This window comes from Pleurodeles waltl, chromosome 8 (assembly GCF_031143425.1).
Source record: "Pleurodeles waltl isolate 20211129_DDA chromosome 8, aPleWal1.hap1.20221129, whole genome shotgun sequence".
NCBI classification, from domain to species: domain Eukaryota; kingdom Metazoa; phylum Chordata; class Amphibia; order Caudata; family Salamandridae; genus Pleurodeles; species Pleurodeles waltl.
This window is the reverse complement of record NC_090447.1, coordinates 1,385,573,235-1,385,596,546: the sequence shown is the minus strand read 5'-3', so window position 1 is coordinate 1,385,596,546 and position 23,312 is coordinate 1,385,573,235. Positions and strand designations below refer to the sequence as shown.

The window sequence follows — 23,312 nt, the reverse complement described above, 5'->3', positions numbered from 1 at the left end:
GAGGATAGAGAGTCCTGATTGCAAAGGACCCCACCAAAGGTTCCAGGCAGTTGATATGGAGAGGAAGTTCCTCCTGAGGCATGTGCCTCTTGTCGAAATCGGGGCCACACCCCAGCCCCATCTGCTGGCATCCCATGCTATGATTACTTCCAGAATGGAGGCAAAGATCGCCTTGCCATTCGAGGCCTACAGGAGATTTTTACCCTGTCGCATTCTGACAACAGTATATGTTCAGAATAGGACAAACCTTTCTAGAGGTGAAGGATTTTAAGCTGCTGAAGAGTTCGATAATGAAGGGAACCCTAAAATATGAATTGGATAGATGATGCCAGAAAGCCAAGATCCTGGCCAGGACTTTCAAAGAGATCATCTGGAAAGGCAATGATCATATCAATTCTTTCTTTTTGGACAAAGTCTTCGCGGTTGGGAGTCTCAGTTGGACTAAGGTCAAATCTACCTGAAACCTCAGGGATTCCAAGATCTGTAAGGGAGCCAACAGAAACTTCCAGACATTGATGATGAATCCTAGCTCCTGTAGCAAACACTTATTTCATGTTGACAACTCCAGTGCAACATCCAGATAGATAATATGTAAAGAAACACTTCATGCACCAAAATCAAGGTTACACATAAAGCGTTTGAAACTCTAAAAATCATAATGTCCAGTTTCAAGTTATTAGACTCACTATATCTCACCGAAGTAAAATGCCTTATTTTTTAATGCTGCTCAGTTAGATGCCATTTCCACTCACGTGGGAAATCATGCTGGTATTATTTCTTTACTATAAGAAAAATGAGAATTGCACAATGAGATAACAATAAGATATTCACAACTTACTTTTTAACCACTCAGTAAATCAGATGCAGTGTTTCAGAACACTGTAGGGCTTGATGAGCAAAAACTACTATGCAACAGATCAGCAAAATGGGTTGGAAGCTGCATCCACAGGAGTATTTGAATTTCAGATGCAGAATGTGCTGTTTGCAAGGCAATGGTTTCTGCTGCATTGGGCTAAGATACCTCTTTCTGTTATAATATTGCAACAAGCTTACTGAATTTATCAAAATGCATATTTACCTAAATTATTTTTGGCCGGGAAACACTTTCAAAAACTTTTCTTCATGGGAGATGCAACATAATACCACAACAAGTAAGTGAACACAGCTGTCATTTATTTATTCTTATTAGATAGGACCAATTTTGAGGGATGTGTGGCTAGGATTGACTTTGGCCAGTATGACCAGCATTATGCAGGCAAAACCTGGCATCAAAGCATTGCAAGCTTCGTGCAGAGTGAAGAAATCTTAGAGGAGAGAGTGTCCTAGAGGATTAGTGCATCTGCATGTGATTATGAATGCTGGTTCGTCTTTTGTCCAACATATAGGAATTTCCATTTTTAGATAAAAGAAGGACTCGTATATTTTCATAGCACCCCAATGATATAAGTTTTTGGCAGTTCCAGAAAAAAGTCAGTAATTGGCAAGTAGATTACTTCATGTAAGAACCAGGTAATATGTGACCAAAGAAATTGGGTTCTTCTCTATTTCCTCGGTGTTTAAAAGGGTAAGCAATGTCGCTTTTTTGGTCTTTTTCTCTCTGGGTTGAGGTAAAATTGTGCAGATCAAAAACAGCATTCTTATTCATTAGCTACTGTGGCAGTTTGCTAACATTAAAGGTTTGTAATGCCCAATTTAATTGTGTTGTTGCACTCTCCTGAGCTGGTACTTGTATAAGACTTAATTCTTCTTTATGAAGATTCACGGTTGAGAAAATTATGGTGGAGACTGTTTATACTCTTTTTGAAAGAGTCTGAAAGCCTTTACTGACAACTTACAATGTGGTCTTTATTTTTATTTTTTTACAGTTTCACTAATTATTTCTGCAGCTTCCCTTTCTGAATATGCCCACTCTTCTTTAGTAATGGCATATATTAGTGAACACAAATTATATATTTTTTATTGGATGGGATCCAGAAATAAAACATTTAAATCCATATATCCACTCACTTTAGAGAGGTGGTCTTTAATAGCAGTTAAAGCAGAATTAGTTAATCACTGCTGGCACAATTTATCCACTCTATATGTGATTACTGTTATTGCAGTACATCACATATATTGGGATTCTGGTCTGTTTGTTCGGGGATCATTAGCTTTAGAAAGGAACTGATGTGTACATACATCGGTATTTACTGGCTAACGGGTCACGTCAGTCTGAACAAAATGCAGCCAGGTTATAAGTCATATTTGAAACATAGTATACAATTCCGCATCAGTGATGTTTTCTTGCCACTGCCAGCTGGATACTGTGTCAAAATAATGTTTGCAATTGATGGTGTTTTTAAATCTTTAGTGAATGAAAACCCCATGTACATTGTCTGCTGGATCATCTTGTTTAAAAACATAATTTCTCTTGATGTAATGCATGGTCTAATTAAACCCTGTGTACTCTTGATCTGCCAAACAAGCACTTTTTTATTTATATTTCCCTTCCAGTATTCATAATCTTGGATCACAAGTGTTTCTACAAATTGTGCACCATATATAAACCTGTGATTAGTCATCAGATGGTTTTGAAGGTTTTCCTCTCTTTGTGAATAACGAACCGCAGATGTATCTGCTTAAGGTATCATACCCTTCCTAGGATATGATACTGTGTTCATTACTCCTTAAAGCACTTCTAGGGAGAAGGCAGAAGAGGAAGCATCTGGGGCTTCCTCTGTGAGTTTTCTAAGAAAGCACCTGCCCAAATGTCTGCTATAGAGAAAACCAATTCTCCCTAGATTTCTTATCGAGAAAAGATACTGTAAACTCTTCAGTGCACCCTGTGCCAGAAATGGTGCATAAATCTAGCTCCTCAGATACTAACATGTTTCCTGTCTAAATTGTCTTTAATGAGAGACTTCTCAGCTGCTAAAAAGAAACTGTTAGCAAATACTCCTGTAATTGTGCCAATGGCACGGGTTCTCCATTTGCACCTGTAGCCACAGCTCCTCCATTCGCTCCTTTACAATCAGTAGTCATCCTTACCATCACCACTCATGGCACGGTCAGCAATCTCTTTGTTAGCAGTCTTGCAACTGATAATTACTCTGATGACTCCATCTGAACAATCAGCTGCTTAGCCTGTGCTGATGGGAGCCCCGCCCACATTCAACTTGACGGTGGCCCTGGTAGTGGTGCAACCATTCAGCATTGCATTGAGTATTCCACCAGCCCTATCAGCACCTTGTCACTTCTTCCATCAGCACCTTCATTGAATGTATTAATGCCATTCACACTTTACAGCAAATGTAGGTCATCTTTACCTCTTGTTCACTATTGCATGCCTTTGACATTAAGTAAGAGGCTGAGTACAGTGATTATGAGCAAGCCTCTGAAACAGCAGCACCCCCCCGCTTAGCTGAACGTACAGTACATTCCTGTAAGAAATGGGATCTCTGGTTGGCAGTAAGTTTACACTCTGTCCAAGCAGACCTTTGAGAGAGATAGGCCTTGCAACAGTGAAAACTGAATTTGTGGCAGTATTTCACTGTTAGGACATGTAAAACACATCAGTGCATGTCCCACCTTTACTATACACTGCACCCTGCCCATGGTGCTACCTAGGGCCTACCTTAGGCCTACCTTAGGGGTGCCTTACATGTACAAAAGGTTTGGGCCTGGCAAATGGGTACACTTGCCATGTCGAATTGGGAGGTTAAAACTTCACACACAGACACTGCAGTGGCAGGTCTGAGCCATGTTTTCAGTGCTACTCATGTGGGAGGCACAATCGGTGCTGCAGGCTCACTAGTAGCACGATTTACAGGCCCTGGGCACCTCTAGTGCACTTTACTAGGGACTTACTAGAAAATCAAATATATCAATCATGGAAAAGCCAATTACACATACAATTTACCCAGGGGGCGCTTGCAGTGGTAAAGTGCACAGAGTACCAAAAACAAAGTCCAACACACAGTCAAAACATAGGAAACAGAGGCAAGACAGGTGAGACTGCGCCAAGGATGCCAGGTCTAATAATTCCAAATTATAAGCCAGGTCAAGAGAAAGAAGTTGCACCACCATTTGATGACCACCCTCAACCAAAGTAATGAACAAGTTGTCGAAACCTCCAAGAAGCACCCTGGCCACTTCTGCGACCTTCCTAAGCATCACTTTATGGAGGATTACCAGAGGTAGTATTGGCCCCATTACAACTCTAGTAGTTACATTATCAAACTCCCATGGTGCAGGTTTGTGTTGACTTCTTTGCAGTAAATGATGGCAGTTCTCCACAATTAAGACCTCAAGTTGTGGCTCCTCCACTGCACTGCCACCAAGCCCAAGCCTGCTTCTGCCACAGCAACATTCACCAGAAGCACCACACCTTTTTCATCTATGCCCCAGGATACAGATGAGGAGAAAACGAAAGAGATCAGCAAAGAAGAGGAAGAATGTGAGGCCTATTGCGTGAGGAATGAGGAAATGAAGGCTGATTTTTAAGTATCGCAGGATTATGTATTCGCTCATGAAGGCCAGAAAGGACGTCCTGAGGTATATTTACTGTCAGATGACATTACCCGCTTCCACTCCTTGAACAGGCAGATAACATTGATTTTGTCTACCAATGACGTCTGTTAAAAAGCAACACTTTCTTTATGATTTTAAGGAGCAGCTTAGAAGTCTTTTAAATAGATCTGATTCTGGCCTACGAATAGTGGGAGGGCTGAAATAGATGAGAGCACCATCTAAGCTCCAGTCAATAGTTGCACACTTGGAGAAGTATATGACCTCACACTCAGCAGCGGTATGCCACATTGGCCACTCTAAACTAGCTCTGATCCTCACTACAGTGGCCCGAAGGAGATCAAGAAAACTGGGTCAGTTTGTTAGCAACCACTTCAATGAAAGCTGTGGGTATCCATGTATCTTATCAACTTTAGATATACAGATATTTCTCCCAGCATCCACGTTATAACTAAAGAGAAGTGCAGTGAAGCCACGGCAGTCATGAGGGAAGGTGTCATAATAGATACATAGAAAAAGGATGTCTCCAAAGCTGGGTTCTTTCAACTGGCTGAAGACAATGGTAAGTGTTCAAATTCCCCAGCACATCCCCACTTGGCATCTTCCTTGCACGGAGGTCATGTTATTTCAGCAAGGAGGGAAGGTTCTTACAGTGTGTTCAACAACTTAGTCCGTGTGGCAGACATCCTTTCTGGAAACTGATGTATACTTTCAAGTGAGGTACATGTGTGTGCTTTGCCTACCTTACACAAGCTTGGTGACGGGCTCTTGCTTGGTATGTATTTTCTGTGTAAGAGACTGGGTTATGAATTTTGGAGGGGGTGGCCCTACCAGTCAAATAAACATTGATATGTCACAGCCCAGTTCCAAACAAATCTGCTTAATTCAGGGTAGCCATGCTTCAGCGAGGCAGGTTAGTAAAGCCCACAAGGGTACTTCTAAGCCTGATACGTCATCTTTGAGCTCCTACTGAGCCCTTCAGTTCAGGCTCCAAAGCTCAAAGTGTGACAAAGTTAGATTTGTTACCTCACCCTAGTTCCATGTTTTACCTTCATACTTGTTCAATTGTTTTGATTCTCATAATGCTCCAGTGAAGGCAGTGTTGAATATTTTAGCTGGGCAGCGCTCTAGGACGGCTAGATGCCTTAACCACAAGGTGAAGCTGAAACTTTTTTCTGCACTGCAAAAATCTCTGAGCAGGCTGTACCTGGAAATCTTGCCTGCTAATGCCAAAACCTCCCTTTTCCCAGTTGAGGACATAACTAAGCCCAAAAAATGTCTGATGCTGGTGGTCAAGTCCTGGCCTCTCCTATAGCCCAGGACCTCAAGGCAGGCTTCCAGGCACCAGAACATTTATCGGGCCACCAAGTTTCCCTCAAGTTTCCCTCAAGATTAACTGCAGTCCACTCACTACTAGGCAGCTGAATCATCTTCAGATTAGGGAAGTTTTCTGCTTCTTTCATCTCATTATAGCAGCAGGAAGCCAGCCAAATAATTGAATGGAGAGTGGTTCTAGTTCTTTGGTTTGTCAGGAGTCCTTCAGTCTTCTTTCATCAGCAGTCAACTGATTGTTTTTATTTATAGATGTTCTTCAAAGTTTAGGTGTGTTCTGTGGATGTGGTGATGAGTTGTCATTGTTTTTGTGTGTATTAGCTAGTGGTAGGAGAATTCCTTACACCTAATCCTGGTTACTTTTCACATAGAAACCCAGTCTTCTTTTGCCAAGCTTCCTTTCTCCCTTGATTGTAAATTGTCCTAGAGCCCTTCTTCAAAATGGTCCTAGTGTTCCCCGCTTTGTATGAGTCAGATATTCCTTTTGGGCACTCACATATGAAAATGAAGGAACACCTCCGTCACCTGTGATGGAATCAAATTTTGCTCATGCTGTAGAAACAGATTAATGCATAGGAGTGCTCTGGGACTAAATGATTCCTATTTCTCAGATACCCATCAGGGATCACTATCACTGAAAGATTTTTGTATGCCCATCTGTTCTTGCCCGTCCCGTTTTCCTTCTTAAGTGGTCATTTTTTACACCACATCAGTCTTCTTATTCGCAAAAGCAGTTGTATTGTCTAATGGAAGGACGGCTAATCGCACTTAATCTGTGATGCCAACTACAGTCACTGGAGTGATAGCAGCCAACCAAACTGGTTTTCATTCCAGTTCGAGTTAACACAGCATAAACACACTTTTTAAAAGTTATTTTTCTACTACATGTGTCAAAAAACATCGACATTCACCATCAAATTAAATGCTCAACAATGAAAAATAACCGGACACATTTTCTGCTATTTTCCTCAGCATAGTTATGAAAATCGTTCCTCATTTGCAATCTTCTCTTTCATTGAAATCGTAATTTGACCCACTCAGTGACAAACAGCTTTTGGCAACTTTTCACTATGGGGTAAATAAAAAAAAAAAGTTTTTTTGTATATCCCACTTTCATACACTCTGGACCAAGTCATGTGGTTTTACAAGACTCACTTGGGAGTAGCTTAACTAATATGTAAATGCAGCCTAGCCAGGACACAATACTGTTATTTGCAGACATAGGCCCTCATTACAACCCTGGCGGTCAGTGTTAAAGCAGCGGTAATACCACCAACTGTCTGGCAGTAAAAAAATTGAATCACGACCATGGCAGAAACCGCCAACATAGACAGCCACTTTAACACTCCGACCGCCACGGCGGTAGAAACAAACACCGCAGCGGTAACCGCCAACAGACAGGCGGAAGACAAGGTTCCACCCACTGTATTACAACACGCCTATCCGCCACCTTTTCCGGGGCAGTACCAACGCCATCAAAAGCACAGCGGAAACACTACTTGGAACGGAAACCATTCACCTTTCGACACTTTACGAACAACCAGGAGGCCATGGAGCCCGAGTTACAGGTCCTGCCGATGCTGGTCTACCTCCTCTTGTATCAGGAGCAGCAAAGATGCCGGCGACGACCGCGGTAAGTACTGCACATAGCACACAGGGGAGGGGGGAGGGAAAAGAGAGTGACACACACACGCAACACACAACACCCCCACCCTCACCCACAACACCATACACACAAACACATGCAGCAACATTACATATACACCCCGTCACCCCCTGGAAGAATGCAAGGACCAAATGAAATGATTGTAACAAGTGTAATCATTGAAATATCAGATAGGCCAAATTCAAATATCACTATATACAAATATGTACACCATCTACACAAGTCCGGATATGAATGAAATCATTGTCCGTGGATCAGTGTCCCAAAATGCATGGCCGAAGCCCACACAAGATACCTGACTCGAAACGGAGAGAACACTGCAGGGGCATCAGATGGAAAATAAACAGGCACCTCAGGGGGAAAGGAGGGGGGTCACCTCAGCCGGATGAGCGGACGATGCCACTGCTCCACGAGGGGGCTCCATGCCCACTGATTGGTCCTGGGGAGTGCAAAGCCACAGTCTCACAAGTCTCTCCAGTGGGTGGTTTGCCCACTGCTTTATCCTGGGGAGTGCAAAACCAGTTTCACAAGTCTCTCAAGTGGGTGGTTTGCCCACTGCTTTATCCTGGGGAGTGCAAAGCCACAGTCTCACAAGTCTCTCCAGTGGGTGGTTTGCCCACTGTTTTATCCTGGGGAGTGCAAGGCCACAGTCTCACAAGCCTCGCCAGTGGGTGGTTTGCCCACTGCTTTATCCTGGGGAGTGCAAAGCCACAGTCTCTCAAGTGGGTGGTTTGCCCACTGCTTTATCCTGGGGAGTGCAAAGCCACAGTCTCTCAAGTGGGTGGTTTGGCCACTGCTTTATCCCGGGGAGTGCAAAGCCACAGTCTCACAAGTCTCTCCAGTGGGTGGTTTGCCCACTGCTTTATCCTGGGGAGTGCAAAGCCACAGTCTCTCAAGTGGGTGGTTTGCCCACTGCTTTATCCTGGGGAGTGCAAAGCCACAGTCTCACAAGTCTCTCCAGTGGGTGGTTTGCCCACTGTTTTATCCTGGGGAGTGCAAGGCCACAGTCTCACAAGCCTCTCCAATGGGTGGTTTGCCCACTGCTTTATCCTGGGGAGTGCAAAGCCACAGTCTCACAAGTCTCTCCAGTGGGTGGTTTGCCCACTGCTTTATCCTGTGGAGTGCAAAGCCACAGTCTCTCAAGTCTCTCAAGTGGGTGGTTTACCCACTGCTTTATCCTGGGGAGTGCAAAGCCACAGTCTCACAAGTGGATGTCAGTCTCCACTGGCTCTGGAGAGGTCTTTGTGCCCAGAGTGCTTCATCCTGCCAAGGACTGAGGTAGTGGATGTGAATCTCCACTGGTTCTGGAGGTGGATGTGAATCTCCACTGGTTCTGGAGGGGGCTTTGTGCCCAGAGTGCTTCATCCTGCCAAGGACTGAGATAGTGGATGTGCTTTGTGCACAGAGTGCTTCATCCTGCCAATTACTGACGTAGTGGATGTGAATCTCCACTGGTTCTGGAGGGGGCTTTGTGCCCAGAGTTCTTCATCCTGCCAAGGACTGAGGTAGTGGATGTGAATCTCCACTGGTTCTGGAGGGGGCTTTGTTCCCAGAGTGCTTCACATGCAGTGTGGCAGGTCCCATTCCCTCACCTAGGTGTGTGTGCCACGAGATTGCCTGGGAACAGGTAGCATGATACTCCATGGAGGCAGAGACACACTCCACCCTACTGCGACTTCGCCTGCCACCTGCAGGTACCAACAGTGCTGGGTGTCATGCCTCATGTACGCTGTGCAGGGTCCAGGACATCTCCTGCAGCCTCGGACGGCTGGCCACTGGCGATGATTGCCATGTCAGCTGTGGTGGCACTGTCTGAGCACGTCGCAGGGCAGGTGGCGGTGGTTGCGGCGGTGTCTGTGGCGGGGGTGCTGGCGGTGGTGCATGTGTCTGCATCTGTTGAGGGACACAGCAGGATGGCTGCCCACTGGGGATGATGCTGGGGACTGTTGCTGAGGCAGCAGACGTGCAGGTGGCAGTGCAGGTGGCGGTGTCCACCTCCGTACAGGTAAATGTTCTGGTTGGCAGAAGGGGTGACTCTGGTCCCTCAGCCGGAGCCTCCGTGCCCTGTCCTGACCTGCTCTTCGCCTTGTGTCCCTTCCCCACCTTTGATGTCGCTGTGGGTCCCTTGCCACTGTCCCCTTTTGGCTTGGAGGAGCCCTTGCTTGGTGGTTGGTGCGGCTTCTCCCTCCGGCATGTGGGCACCTTCTTCACCTTGGCAGGTGGCGGAATGGCCTGCTCCTTGGCCTCGCTAGAGCCCTGATGGGTGCCTCCCGCGATGTTGCCGGACTTGCTGAGACCACTGTGCTGGATGATTTGGTCGCTGAGGTGCTGGGCTGGGACCTGGACAGCCTGGCCCTAGGGGAAGGACGGGGGTAGGTGTAGGGAAGAGGTCAAAGTTTGCGAGGAAAGGTTTTTTAGACACACTAGGACGGGAAAATGGAGGGGGTTTGGGAGTGGAGGAAGAGGTAGTGGTTGTAGGAGGTGTACGTCTGCTGAATTTGGGTGAAGGTGCATGGGCCGAAGGCTGTTCTGAGGTGGATGGCTGTTGGGTGGGCGTGTGCCTGCGTTTGTGTACTTTGGGAGGAGGGCTCACAGTCACACTGGGAGAGGACACAGGGGATGTGTGAATGGTAGTGGGGGTGGTGATTGCACGTGAGCGGGGTGTGGTGATGGGCGTGCTGGTGATGGAGGTAGTGGATGAAGATGTAGTGCATGCAGGTGTGAGTGGAGACGAGACGGAGGGAGGAGGAGGACGTGGAGGAGGGGGACACAGTGGAGGCAGTGGATGTTGGTGTGTCTGCATGGGGATGGTGCTTGTGTGAGTGCCTGTGGGATATGTGGTGCTAATGTTTGCCATGTCCACTCTTGTGTGTTGATGAGTGTGCATGCTGGTCTGATGGGGTGTTTGGGATAGGCTGAGGTACAGGGGATTGGGTCTGTGTAGAGGAAGTTGGAGGGGGGAGGCTGGACACAGGGACAATGGCTGCCGTCAGTGCTGAGGCCAGAGCCTGAAATGCTCTCTGTTGGGCTGCCACGCCAGAATGAATGCCCTCCAGGTATGCATGTATTTGCTGCAAATGTCTCTCAACACCCTGGATGGCATTCAAAATGGTTGATTGCCCAACAGTGAGGGATCTCAGGAGGTCAATAGCCTCCTCACTGAGGGCAGCAGGGCTGACTGGGGCAGGGCCTGAGCTGCCTGGGACGAAGGAGATGCCCACCCACCTGTGTGAGTGGGCACGGGAAACTCAATGAGGGGCTGCTGGGAGGGCGGTGCTGGTGGGGGGTGGCGGCTGTACCTGTTGATGCGGTGGGCACAGAGGTGCCCGCCAGCGCAAGGGATCTCCCATCAGAGGAGGAGTCGCTGTCGCTGGTGTCTGCTCCTGTCCCCGTCGTGGTGCTCCCCTCGCCCTCCGTACCACTGGTGCCTTCTGACTCGGTTACTTCACCCTCCAGGGCCATCTGGGATGCAGCTCCCTCCTGCTCCGGTGCCACTGCTCCTCCGCCAGATGATGCTAATGCACACAAGGACAGGGTGACAAAACAAAAAGGGGGGAAAGACACAAGAGACACATGGTCAATGCCTGCAACACCACTAGCGTTGGCGGACATAACACATAGGGAGCAGCCCTATGCACTAAGCCATGCACTAACAGTGCAGGGGAAAATCACATGCCCATGGGGAACTCTGTCGAGAACCATTTCATGCACAGCTGGAACCCATAGGAGCCAGACTAGGTGTAGAGGGAAAATAACACCTTTGGGGTTGGACTGGGAATGAGGCTGCAAATCAATGGATCTACCTTTGCGCGTCTGCCCTGCCCTAGGGGAACCCACAGCCCACCTCCCCACCCTGACACCTCGTCAAGCGCGCAGAGTCAGCTGAATGAGAGTGTACTCACCCCCTTGTGGCTGCTGTGATGCCCTCAAGCGCCCATCCAACTCAGGATATGCCACCGCCAGGATCCGGTACATCAGGGGGGTCATGGTGCGACGGGCACCCCTTCCACCATGGGAGGCCATCCCCAGCTGGGCCTCCGCCGTCTTCTTGGTCCAGCGGCGCAGGTCCTCCCACCTTTTCCTGCAGTGGGTGCTCCGTCTATGGTAGACCGCCAGGGTCCGCACTTCCTTGGCGATGGCACGCCAAATACCCTTCTTCTGGTGGGCGCTGACCTAGAGGAAAAGTGAAGTAAGAATGGATGTTACTCCCCCATACATTTCTTCTCACACATTGGCCACAAACCTCCCACCCTGGCCCAGAAATACATACACACACCATCCTCACTTGCTGGCCTGTTACCAACCCCTATCTCTTCCATCCACGACGCTCCATACAATCATGTGCCATCCAACATGACCACAGTTTACTCACCTATTTGTCTGGAGGACCGTACAGTTGCGTGTACTGGGGGAGGACCCCATCCACCAGTTTCTCCAACTCCTCCGCAGTGAAGGCAGGGGCCCTTTCCCCAGACACTGTAGCCATTGTCGCTTCCAGACGCAGGTCACAGCAGCACTTGCAGTCTAGGTCCTCTCCTGTTGAAGGTCAGGTATCAAGTGAGGGAACTGATAGAAAATGGCAGTCATGTCCACGGTGGTGCGTACTGTCACCGCCGGCGTACATCGTCATTGGCTCCTGGAACCCATAGGGCTCAATGATAACCAATGCTGAATTGTGCAGCGGTCTTCGACCGCCTACTGCGACGCTGCATAACGCCAGCGCAGTTACCTCATTTCCCCTTGTCCCACCTTACAGGTCAGGCAGCCGCCATTTAAGGGGGCCACATGGCAGGCCAACTAACTGCGTCACACCTATTTAGACCAGGAATACGGACAGACAAAGGCACATAGAGAAAATCTAACGATTGTGCTAAACAGCCTTGTATATGTGGTATATGACCCTCTGCTCACCGTTCTCCTCCATAGGGCACGTCCACTGGAGCAGGTGATGAGATGACGGCATCCTCCGGTGTACAGACCCCTGGTGGACCTGTCGACAATGGAAGACAGACACATCATTATCACTTACAGACTTGATCGTGCAACAATCCAGGAACTGTGTGCCCAGTTGGAGTCAGACCTGATGTCAGCTATCCGCCATCCCACAGGAATATCCCCTCTAGTGCAGGTCCTGTCAGTACTCCATTTCCTGGCCAGTGGGTCTTTTCAAACAACAGTAGCCATGGCATCAGGGATGTCACAGCCAATGTTCTCTAACGTGTTGTCCAGAGTGTTATTTGCCCTGCTGAAATACATGCGCAGCTACATCGTTTTCCCTCAGGTGGAGGATCTGCCCACAGTGAAAGGTGACTTTTATGCCCTGGGACATATCCCCAACATCATAGGTTCCATTGATGGGACACATGTGGCATTTGTGCCCCCCTCCCCCCCCAGGAATGAACAGGTGTACAGAAACCGTAAAAGCTACCATTCAATGAATGTGCAGATGGCGGTTTTGGCAGACTAGTAAATCTCCCATGTAAATGCCAAGTATCCTGGCTCAGTGCATGACGCTTACATTTTGAGGAATAGCAGCAACTCCAGAGGCACCGTGTGTGGCTAATAGGTGAGCCTAAAGTCCCCACACGGTTTAATTTGCTGTCTGGGTATGGGAGATTCCCTAATGTTTGGAGGATGTCTAACAGTTGTCCCTCGATATTTGCAGGTGACTCTGGTTACCCCAACCTGTCATGGCTACTGACCCCAGTGAGGAATTCCAGGACAAGGGCAGAGGAACGCTACAATGAGGCACATGGGTGAACTAGGAGGATAATAGAGCACACGTTCGGCCTCCTAAAGGCCAGATTCTGGTGCCTTCATCTGACAGGTGGATCCCTAAACTACTCATCGAAAAAGGTGTGCCAGATCATCGTGGCCTGCTGTATGTTGCATAACCTGGCTTTGCGACGCCAGGTGCCTTTTCTGCAGGAGGATGGGCCTGATGGTGGTCTTGTGCCAGCTGTGGAGCCTGTGGACAGTGAAGAAGAGGAGGCAGAAGAAGAAGATGTAGACAACCGAAACAACATCATCATGCAATACTTCGAGTGAGACACAGGTAAGAGGATGGAACTGCTTCCCACATCTCATACTATTGTAGGACCTAGCATACATCTGCCTTTTTACCTCTGTGTATGGACCCTGACTTGTCACTTTGCCTTTCCATTTCACAGATCTGGGTCCCACTTTGTGCCCTCTGCTATGTTTACTGCTAGCCTACAACTGTGTAACATTGGTATGTGAACAAGTACATTGACATTGCTATATTTCAGAGAGGTTGCAATTACACATTTATGAAAGCACAGACTAACTCCAGATTGTTTTGTGATTCAAGGGTGTTTATTTCTGTGCTAATAAGTGGAGGGGGGGTGAAATGGGCTGGGGTGATGGTGGAGGAATGTCCATGGTAGAGTCCAGTCTCTTGGTCTCACAGGTGCATTGGTCAATGGGGCATAGGAAGTGGAGCAATGGCAGTTTAAGGTGGACAGGGTGACAAAGTGGGACATAAGGGTGACATTCAGGAGAGTCTTATTTCCTGGCAGGGGTCTTGGCAATGTTCTCTGTCTTGTTCCTGGATCTCACGGACCGTTTGCAGGGTGGTTCTCCTTCTGCAGGGGGTGGGGTGCTGGTGGCCTGTTGGTCATGTGGCGGTGCCTCCTGTCCACTAGCGCCGGCGGAGGTGGAGGGCTGTTCATCGTCCAGGCTAGTGTCAGGGGTCCGTTTGTGTGCCACTGTTTCCCTCATGGTGTTGACACGGTCTGCCAGCACCCCTGCAATGGTGACCAGGGTGTTGTTGGTGGACTTCAAGTCCTCCCTGATCCCAAGGTCGTGTTCCTTCTGCAGCCGCTGAGTCTCCTGAAACTTGGCCAGTACCGTGCCCATGGTCTCCTGGGAATGGTGGTATGCTCCCATGATGTTGGAGAGTGCCTCGTGGAGTAATGGAACCCTGGGCCTGTCCTCCCCCTGTCGCACAACAGTCCTCCCAGCTTCCCTGTTATCCTGTGCCTCTGCCCCCTAAACCGTGTGCCCACTGCCACTGACCCCAGGTCCCTCATTTTCTTGGGTTGGTGGGTTTGCCTGGGTTCCCTATAGTGGTGGACACACTGCTGATTGACATGTCCTGGGGACAGAGGGATGGGCCCGCTGGGTGGATGCTGTGGTGGTGTTTCCTGAGGGTGGAGGTTCTGTGGTGGCTTGTGACAGTGGCAGGGGAACCGACTGTCTAGAGGTCCCTGATGGGCCGGGCTGGTCATCTTGATCCAGGCATGCAGAGCTGCTGTCATCACTGTGGGCCTCTTCTGTGGGGGGACTGGATATGTCTGGCACCTCCTGTCCGGTGACGTTGGGTATGGGTCCTGTTGGGGTGTAAATGCATAGTTTTAGTAACTGTGTGTGCCATCTTGTGCATTGGGTGAGGTACCCTCTACTCCTGTGCTTGCATCATTGTGTTTGCCCTTTTGTGATAGTTGGTTTGGGGTCTGTGTGGGTATCTGTACTGGACATGCTTTGGTGATGGTGGTCCATGCATAGATGTTGCATGCAGGCCCTTGGTATTGGGATGTGTGGGTTGTGATAGTGGGATATATGTGAGATGATGGAGTGATGGGAGTGAGGGTAAGGGTGGGGGTATGTGATGGCATGCAGGTGGGGTGGGGGATTTGGTAAATAAGATATGACTTACCAGAGTCCAGTCCTCCTGCTACTCCTGCGAGGCCCTCAAGATGCAGTATTGCCAAAACTTGCTCCTCCCATGTTGATAGTTGTGGGGGAGGAGGTGGGGGTCCACTGCCAGTCCTCTGTACAGCAATCTGGTGTCTGGATACCACTTGACGCACCTTCCCCCGTAGGCCGTTCCACCTCTTCCTGATGTCATCCCGTGTGTGTCGACCCTGTCGACGATTCTCCGCCCTAGCTCCATCTTCCTAGCAATGGAGGTGTGCTGCACCTGTGATCCAAAAAGCTGTGTCTCTACCCCGATGATTTCCTCCAGCATGACCCTGAGCTCCTCCTCTGAAAACCTGGGGTGCCTTTGAGGTGCCATGGGATTGTGTGGGTGATGTGTGAGGTGCTGTTTATTGTGCTGTGTAAAGTGTTGTGTTGGTGTGTGTTGTTTGAGGTGCGTTGATGTTGTATGAGTGATGGTGTTGTGTGCCTGTGCATGCTGGTGTTGTGCTAGCTATTCTCTCTCTCTGCTTTTTGAAAAAATGTTGTAAGGGGTTGTGGGTAATGTGGGTGTGTGTTTTATAGTGCTGTGAGTGTTTGGGTGTGGTGTGTGTATGTGTATCAGGTGTGTGTATTTTGAATTGTCCAATGTGGTTGTGTTTTGTAAATGTGTGTGTATTTTGAGTGCGGCGATGTATACCGCCAATGGATTACCGCGGTTGTAAGAACGCCGCGTTGATTCGTGGGTCGTGATAGTATGGGCGTATTCTTGTTGGCGTGACGGTGTAGGTTTTGGTATCGCCAGTTTATCACTGACCTTTGGTGTGGCGGACTTGTGTGGGTGTCTGTATTGTGGCGGATTCCGAAATGTGGGTTGTAATACCTGTAGCAGAATTCCGCTGCCGCAACGGTATGTTGACAGTCTTCAGCACGGCGGAAAGCGGGATTTACCGCCATTGTTGTAATGAGGGCCATAATCTATAGTCATATATGCAGTAAGTATAAATAAACATCCAGACCACATATGGAATTTATGAACTTCCACAACATTGGAGAATTTCCTATGCAAATTCACCATAGCTTTTATAGAAAGTGAAACCATACAATTAAGTGTAGCCAGTTTTACAGTATGTGTTGAAGGGGAAAAGAATACATTCTACAAAACTGAATGGCAGTCTGGGTGCACAGAGTCCGAATGCTTGCAAAACCAATCCAGAGAAGAATAACATAACTATAAAAAGAAGCCCTTTCTTGCATTCGCCCTGTGGGGAAATTAGGCAGACCTGATGGCACAAGTGTGAGATTGTGTATTTATAGAGCTGATAGCAGTGAATGTTGCTCCACGGACAAAGGTGTTTTGATGCAATCCTGCGCCCACTTTGATATGTGTTCATATTTATTGATGATGGATCTGTAGGAAGATAAGAGTTTCAATCAGATATGCAATGTCCAATTTAAGTCACTTATTCTTCTGTGTTTTCTTAGACCACTGTGTTATATTTGATGAAGTAGCAGGTCACGTGCTATCAAAGTTAAAAAGTTGTTTATTTTATTTTTTGGTAGTCCAAATGTGTGAACTGCTAATGTTTCTGTTTTTCTTTTCAGTCCCAAATTATCTGTGGTTGTAGTCAGAAAAAGATGTATACCCAGATTCTTTGCAGAATCAAACAGAGAATTGCAAAACCCTCCACTTGGCACCATTGTTGACAGTGAAGCAACTCGCCCCGAATGGCAAGTAGAATATATGCACTGTAAAACTATGATACTTTTAAACATCTCCTGAGAACAACAGCCAGGGATGTAGCTAGGTCACGAAGATTAGGGGGATGTGACCTCCAGATTTCCCAACAATCACATAGGTTTAAATACATTATATGAGAAGCAGGGCAGGAGGGGGCTTAAGGAGCAGTATGAAGGGAGAGGGGAGTTGATTGTTGGGGTACTTAAAACTCAGTAGTTTGTAAAATAAACAATTTTAAGATCTTTAAAACAGAGACGTGTGTGTGTGTGTGTATGTAAATATCCTACGTAAAATCCAACAAACACCTCACAATGCCCAACTTAAAGCACCTGTACCCGACTATTTACTAGAGATTACATTTATTAGGGGGGTGTAACACCTCAAACATACCCCTGAAGCTACATCTCTGACAACAGCCAGCATAATGTTATGTTTTACAAAGTTATGATAGGATTCAATGCACAATGATTTAATTTGTGGAAGAAACTAGTTTTATTTTACAAATCTGTATGAACAGTGTTCATACAGGTATGTAATGAGGGGAAGTGGTGCAAATTCTAAGACATGCTTAATAAGAGTGCATTGATTCAAAGGAGATATACAGAAGAGATTTAGGGGGTTATTCTAACTTTGGAGGAGTGTTAATCCGTCCCAAAAGTGACGGTAAAGTGACGGATATACCACCAGCCGTATTACGAGTTCCATAGGATATAATAGACTCGTAATACGGCTGGAGGTAAATCCGTCACTTTTCCGTCACTTTTGGGACGGATTAACACCTCCTCCAAAGTTAGAATAACCCCCTTAGTTCCCTTATTGTGAAAAATGCTTTGTAGTTTACGTATCCTGCATACTGTTATAAAAAGTCATTAATAGAGACATGGTTATTCTTATCCTTAGCCTTTATGTGATTATGATTTGAGATGTGTACATAAATTATCAGGACTTTAAAACATGTTAATTTTAATCCAAATTTCAAGGGTTTTATAGGGCTTAGTAATATCTATGTTTAAACTATATATTGTGGGGCAGATGACCAAATTCTGGAGGTATCACAATGCAAAGCAATCATTTATCCTGAGCAAGCTGAAGCTGAGGGGGGCTTCATGAGGTCGAATAGATGTCTGACATTGCCCTGGTGAAGCTGTTGGTTTTTGGCGGGAAAGCTCCTGGCGGGAGATAATTGAATTTGCGCCCAAGGAAGGTCCTTCGCCAGCAGGATACTTTTGGCACATTTGCCCGGTCAGGATTTCTTTGTTCGCACCTAGACACTTTTTTGAACCTCTGATTCCTCCAGTTGGGCAAGACCAGATACCTTCTATGCGAGGTCCAACTGAATCGGAGATGTCGCTGCGGGGAAGCTGAGAGCGGTGGAAACCTGAGTCTTCAGCTCACGAGCCACAGACCTCTCTGTCCTCCTGAGGTCTCTGGAGTGACTCTGGTTTTCAGGGTTCTTAGGAGGAGAAGTCCACCCAGACCCAACAAAGTGTTCCTGGACCTCAGAAACAACACTTGGGTGCCAGGACTCACACCAGCAGAGACCATAAGCAGGCTCCAGGCCAGGTACAGTTGGAACTGGTCAGCTTGGCATTATGTCCTGTAGCTTGAAGTGGAGGTCAGGGTTATGACTCTTGGACTCCACTTCTTTGCCTTGGTTTCAAGACAGAGCAGACCCAGTCCTTCAGGGTTCTTCTCGGGTCTCTGCCAGCAGCTTAACTTCTCTTCTGATTTTTCTGAGGTCCTATTGTGTTTTGAGGAGGGTGCTGGGGTTGTCACATTTATGCTTGGCACCAGCTTGTGAGTTGAGGTAACTCTCTAGTTCATTCCTAATCAATAGCATAGAAGTTCTCAGGGCTTACCTTGCCCCCTTAGGCAGCATTTTCTGTGTGCAGTAGTGTAAACAATCCCACATTTCCCCATGTCTAATTCCAAGATGGTGAACCCCTTTGGCAGAGCCTATGTGCCCACTCCAGACGTGTGGCCAGTCAGATGAGCAACCCATTCTCTGTTGTCATTTCAAACCAGTTCTGGGGCCAGCTCCCTGCCCACTAGCATTAGACCCTGGCTGGTTGGGATAGCAAAGGAAGGGGCCTAATCAGGTGCCATCTGACATCTACCTGTGACAGGGGAGGCCCAAGTTCCTGGGCACTGCCCAAATAGCCATTCCGACATAAGATCAAAAACTCCTCACCACTTCCAGGCCTTCGTCTCTGCTGTGGGAGGAGTTTTCTCAACTCATTCAGGGCCTGAGCACTCAGGGGGCTGCAGTGCAGGTTAGCCTCCAGAGGTGTTTGGCAGGGAAAAGGTAACTTTCAAAAAGTAAATTTTCCTTAAAATGTATTAAAATCCCTCTTCACTAGTGAGTTGAACTTAGAATACACATTGTAAAAGGTCAAGAATGAAATTTGTAGGTATTTCCTAGCCAAAAATAGCATTATTCAATTTAGTATTGCATACCAGTGTTTCTACAGTGAAAATAGCTTTTAGGTGCAAGTTACTGTAAGAACATGATTAACATTAACGTTGTACATGTCTTACTTCTAAATACTATGCAGCCTACTGTAAGGGCTATTAGGCCTACTTAGGGGTTACTTATCAATATGTAAAAGAATGGTCTAGACCCGTCAAAAGTGTTTTATTTTGACCTGTTGAAGTTTAGCTCATCTTCAGTCAGGCTACTGTGGTAGGCGTTAAGCCTTGTTTTACGTTATTACTGCAGTAAATGGTTCAATTGATGCTGCAGTCCAATAGTTGCATTTACCTTGCAGGCCCAGGTACACTTTGTAACATATTCTATAGGTTTACACACAAATTAAAAATGCCAGTTAGGGTTATGCCAATTCAACCATGTTTAAATGGGGAGCACAGGAACTTTACCACTTGTTAATAGAGGTAAAGCACATAAAGTTCTTTAGCCAGAAACAACAGATAGGGCAACAATCTGGGGGAGTTACCATGCAAAGAATGGTCATTTCCTACTGGAATCTTAGACCAAATCCAGCCCCACTTCACTATCTGCGTTGAACCACTCATAAACGAAATATTGCAAAGTATTGCATCACCTACTCCGAAGCACACAGTCCATGACCTGATTGCTTACCTTAGACTCCCCCTACTGAAATCCCCATAAGCCATGAAGGACTGCACATTTCATCTTCATGTCTGAATCTAAATTTCTGTAGGTGGGTTGAGTAAAACATGGTTTGAAGACAACATAGGCCCTCATTATGAACATGGCTGTCTGGGCCGCCATGCCGGCGGTGGTGGTAATTACCGCCGCCGGCCATAAAATATACGTGGCAGAACCACCACTGGCGTAACTCTGCCACCGCCAGGCTACCGCAGAGTTACATATCCGACCCTGTCGGATAATGTACCTGATTCCACCAGCGTTTCCCTGGTGGTTTATCCCGCCAGGGAAAGGCTGGCAGAATGGGTGCCTCAGGCCACCCTGGGGGCCCATGCACTTGGCATGGGAAATGCAGGGGTCCCTGTGCACAGCCCCGTTGTGCATGTCACTGCCCGATTTACGGGCAGTGATATGCGCGACGGGTACTACATTGCCACCGGCTCCATGTGGAGCCGGTGTCAATGTACAGGCCCTGCATTCCGCTGGGCCGGCGGGCAGAAATGCTGTTTGTGCCCGCCTGCCTGCGGAATGTTAGTAGTGTGACTGGCGGTGTCTTCAATGCGCTGGCAGTCTTTTGTAGATCGCCAGAACCAAACTCGGCGGGTTTTCCCGACGAGTTCATAATGAGGCCCTTATTCTCCATCCTCGATGATCTCCCTCCCTTCTGGCTACAAAATCATATGACAAAATAGAGGGGGAAAACGAGGAAGAGTAGTTGAAGAAGTTGAGCAACATTCCATCCTTTCCTTTTCAGTGCCTAATCAGTTATTGCACCATTGGCCCCAACTGTTCTTTTAGCATAGCAGTGATCTGCTGCCTCCCCAAAAAATATAGCACCTCCTTCCTGGATGTATTTCCTGAACTTGATTTTCATCTACAGAACAAAACCACCACATTTATGAGTGTGTGAGACTTTCACCTGTGGATAGACAAACCTGATACCAAATTATCTGGCAGCTAATCAGTAACATGCATGCTTACGGTTGTGACCAAGAGCTAAGTGGCCCCCACAAACACAGCCTCATCTTCTTCGCATACTACCCCGAAACCCCAGTCGAGCAGTGCAAACTCAAGCAGGGTTAGATGAATCTGTCTAAATCAGCAGCGCAAATCTAGTATACAACCCTACTACACGCATCTACAAAAACATTCAGCCCACCCACATCAGCACTTTGGAAACATAAATACGGAGCATTTTGAGTATCTTCACAATAACCTCTCCCACAACACATCATCTGCTCTACCTATCTGAGCTTCCACGACAACCAGAACATTCCTAACATTCACAACAAATAGTTCAGCAAAGAGCCTGCTGAGCTGGGGTGCAACAACTGAAAGGCGGCGTAAGTCACAAGCAGACCAGCCTAAACCCCTTCATGAAAGGCACTGGAGTGGGTACCACAAAGCCATTGAAAGAGCCAAAAAGTATCAATAATGTTCCAATCAGCCAAAAAGGCCTTTTTTGTTATCTGTCTAACCAAGAAGCCCTAAAAAATGACCTCTGCTGATTCCAAAATCAGTGTGAAGACCTCTTCAAGTTCTTCAGGGCCAACATTGCCAGTCTGTGAAGCTGTTAATCAACTCCAGAGAACCACATGCGTACCCTTCCCACTGACTTTTTGATTTACTCAACAAAATAGCATCATAATCACCCTTTTAGAAACAAACGTACTGAACCAAAAATATTGGCCCACTAAAGACCTATCTCAATGGTGGATTCCTCAGCAAAATCCTGTAGAGATCAGTGTGAAGGCAAAGCCATGACTGCATGGAACTGATTGAGCTCCTCCATGACCATGTCAGAATTCCTTCCCTCATGCTGCACGGAATAATATGAGATAATTTAAGAGAACTTCTCCCTTTAGAGGAGGACAACACAACTGTCCTTATACTCCTTGGTCAGTCCGCTTCCTACAGTAGAGCACAATATCCAGGGAGCAGAAACATTTGGACCACTCTGCAGTGTGTCCGTTCGTTCTTATTCAGTCACAACTCAAAAGTCTGTATTCAATAATTTGTATCATCCACAAGCCCAGTGTCGCTGCACATCCCTGAAGGGTCATTCCTCTTTTATCTTCTCTTCAACATTTACCTGTGCCGCCTCATATAGCTGTTTAGGCAGCACTAGGTAATCTTCCAGTTTACTTGCATCATGCACAAATCCACTTCCAATTAATGAATGTTGCTAAGACTGAGATTTTTGTAACATGAGACATTACAGCTCATTTGCTACCCTACTACTGTGTGATTGGAATTTAAGTCTTAGAACCTCACCTTCCATCTTGCAGAAAGTAAGGAACTTCGAGCTTCTTTTCAGTGATACTCCCTCTTTTATTCCCCACATCAACTTACTGGCAAAGAGCGTAAATATTCAGCTCTCTCTTCTTAGCTAAGCTCTACTACTCCTCCACAATGACCACCTAGTCAACGGATTAAATCCCTTGTACTGGTACATCCAAGTTATTGAAGAATTGTAATCTAAACCAGTTTTTCTTAAAGAAAAGTAATTGCAAGACTCCAAAGACGTCCGAGGTAGGCAGCCATATGTTGCCCTTAACAGCATAAGTCAACAATATCAGACCCGCCATCTTCTGGATCATGTTGATGCCCAGAGTAAAAAACAAGTCGTGATGAATACTCCTGACTCCAGGTTTCTATCCAGGCACCATACTGGATATGGCAATTTTAACATAGCAGCGCTGCCAGCCCCTGGTAGATGACACCATGCGCCTGTCCATTGACTTTGTTCCATCCCAAACTGAAAACTAAAGCTGGACATAAGTGCCACACCTACGCGCTCACATTAGTTCCTTTGTTTCTGTGTCTTCCAATGGGGATCTGAAGCCCAGTTTAATTTTTTCTTAGTTTGATTTTTTCTTCAACCGGTGTTCAAGGAACTATGGGCCATATGTATTAAAGCATTTTCCCATAGACACAGAATGGGAAAAACCCTTTGATACATCTGGCCCTATGTCCCCTCCAAACACTACAGGATTTAAACCATGCTGGCATTGTTGCAAACAAATGTACTTGACAGACTCAAAAGGTGTGCCTTTGTGTTTAGTCTCAGGACACAACTCTAAGCTGTGTGAGGAGTGCATCCTGATAAATCTGAAGGTCATCTGGGATTGTGAAGCGAAGCTGTATGTCACTGAGCACCAGTACAAACTGTGCAAGCCCTGCACCTGTTCTAAGTCAAGACCATGAACTTGTTCCCACTTGTACGGCCATTCACGCAACAGGTCTTCACTGCGGTCCAAGTCTTTGTAGAGGCCAAA

The 23,312-nt window shown here is 47.0% G+C and overlaps 1 protein-coding gene across 1 annotated transcript in view; it reads left to right on the top strand.

Moving 5' to 3' along the window:
* PIWIL4 (piwi like RNA-mediated gene silencing 4) overlaps nt 1–23,312 on the top strand; it is a 424,835-nt gene that overhangs the window by 357,724 nt on the left and 43,799 nt on the right. Inside the window, exon 18 of the mRNA XM_069202421.1 lies at nt 16,769–16,894. Within this exon, the coding sequence (XP_069058522.1) occupies nt 16,769–16,894 (126 nt within the window). The remainder of the gene's footprint in view (nt 1–16,768; nt 16,895–23,312) is intronic.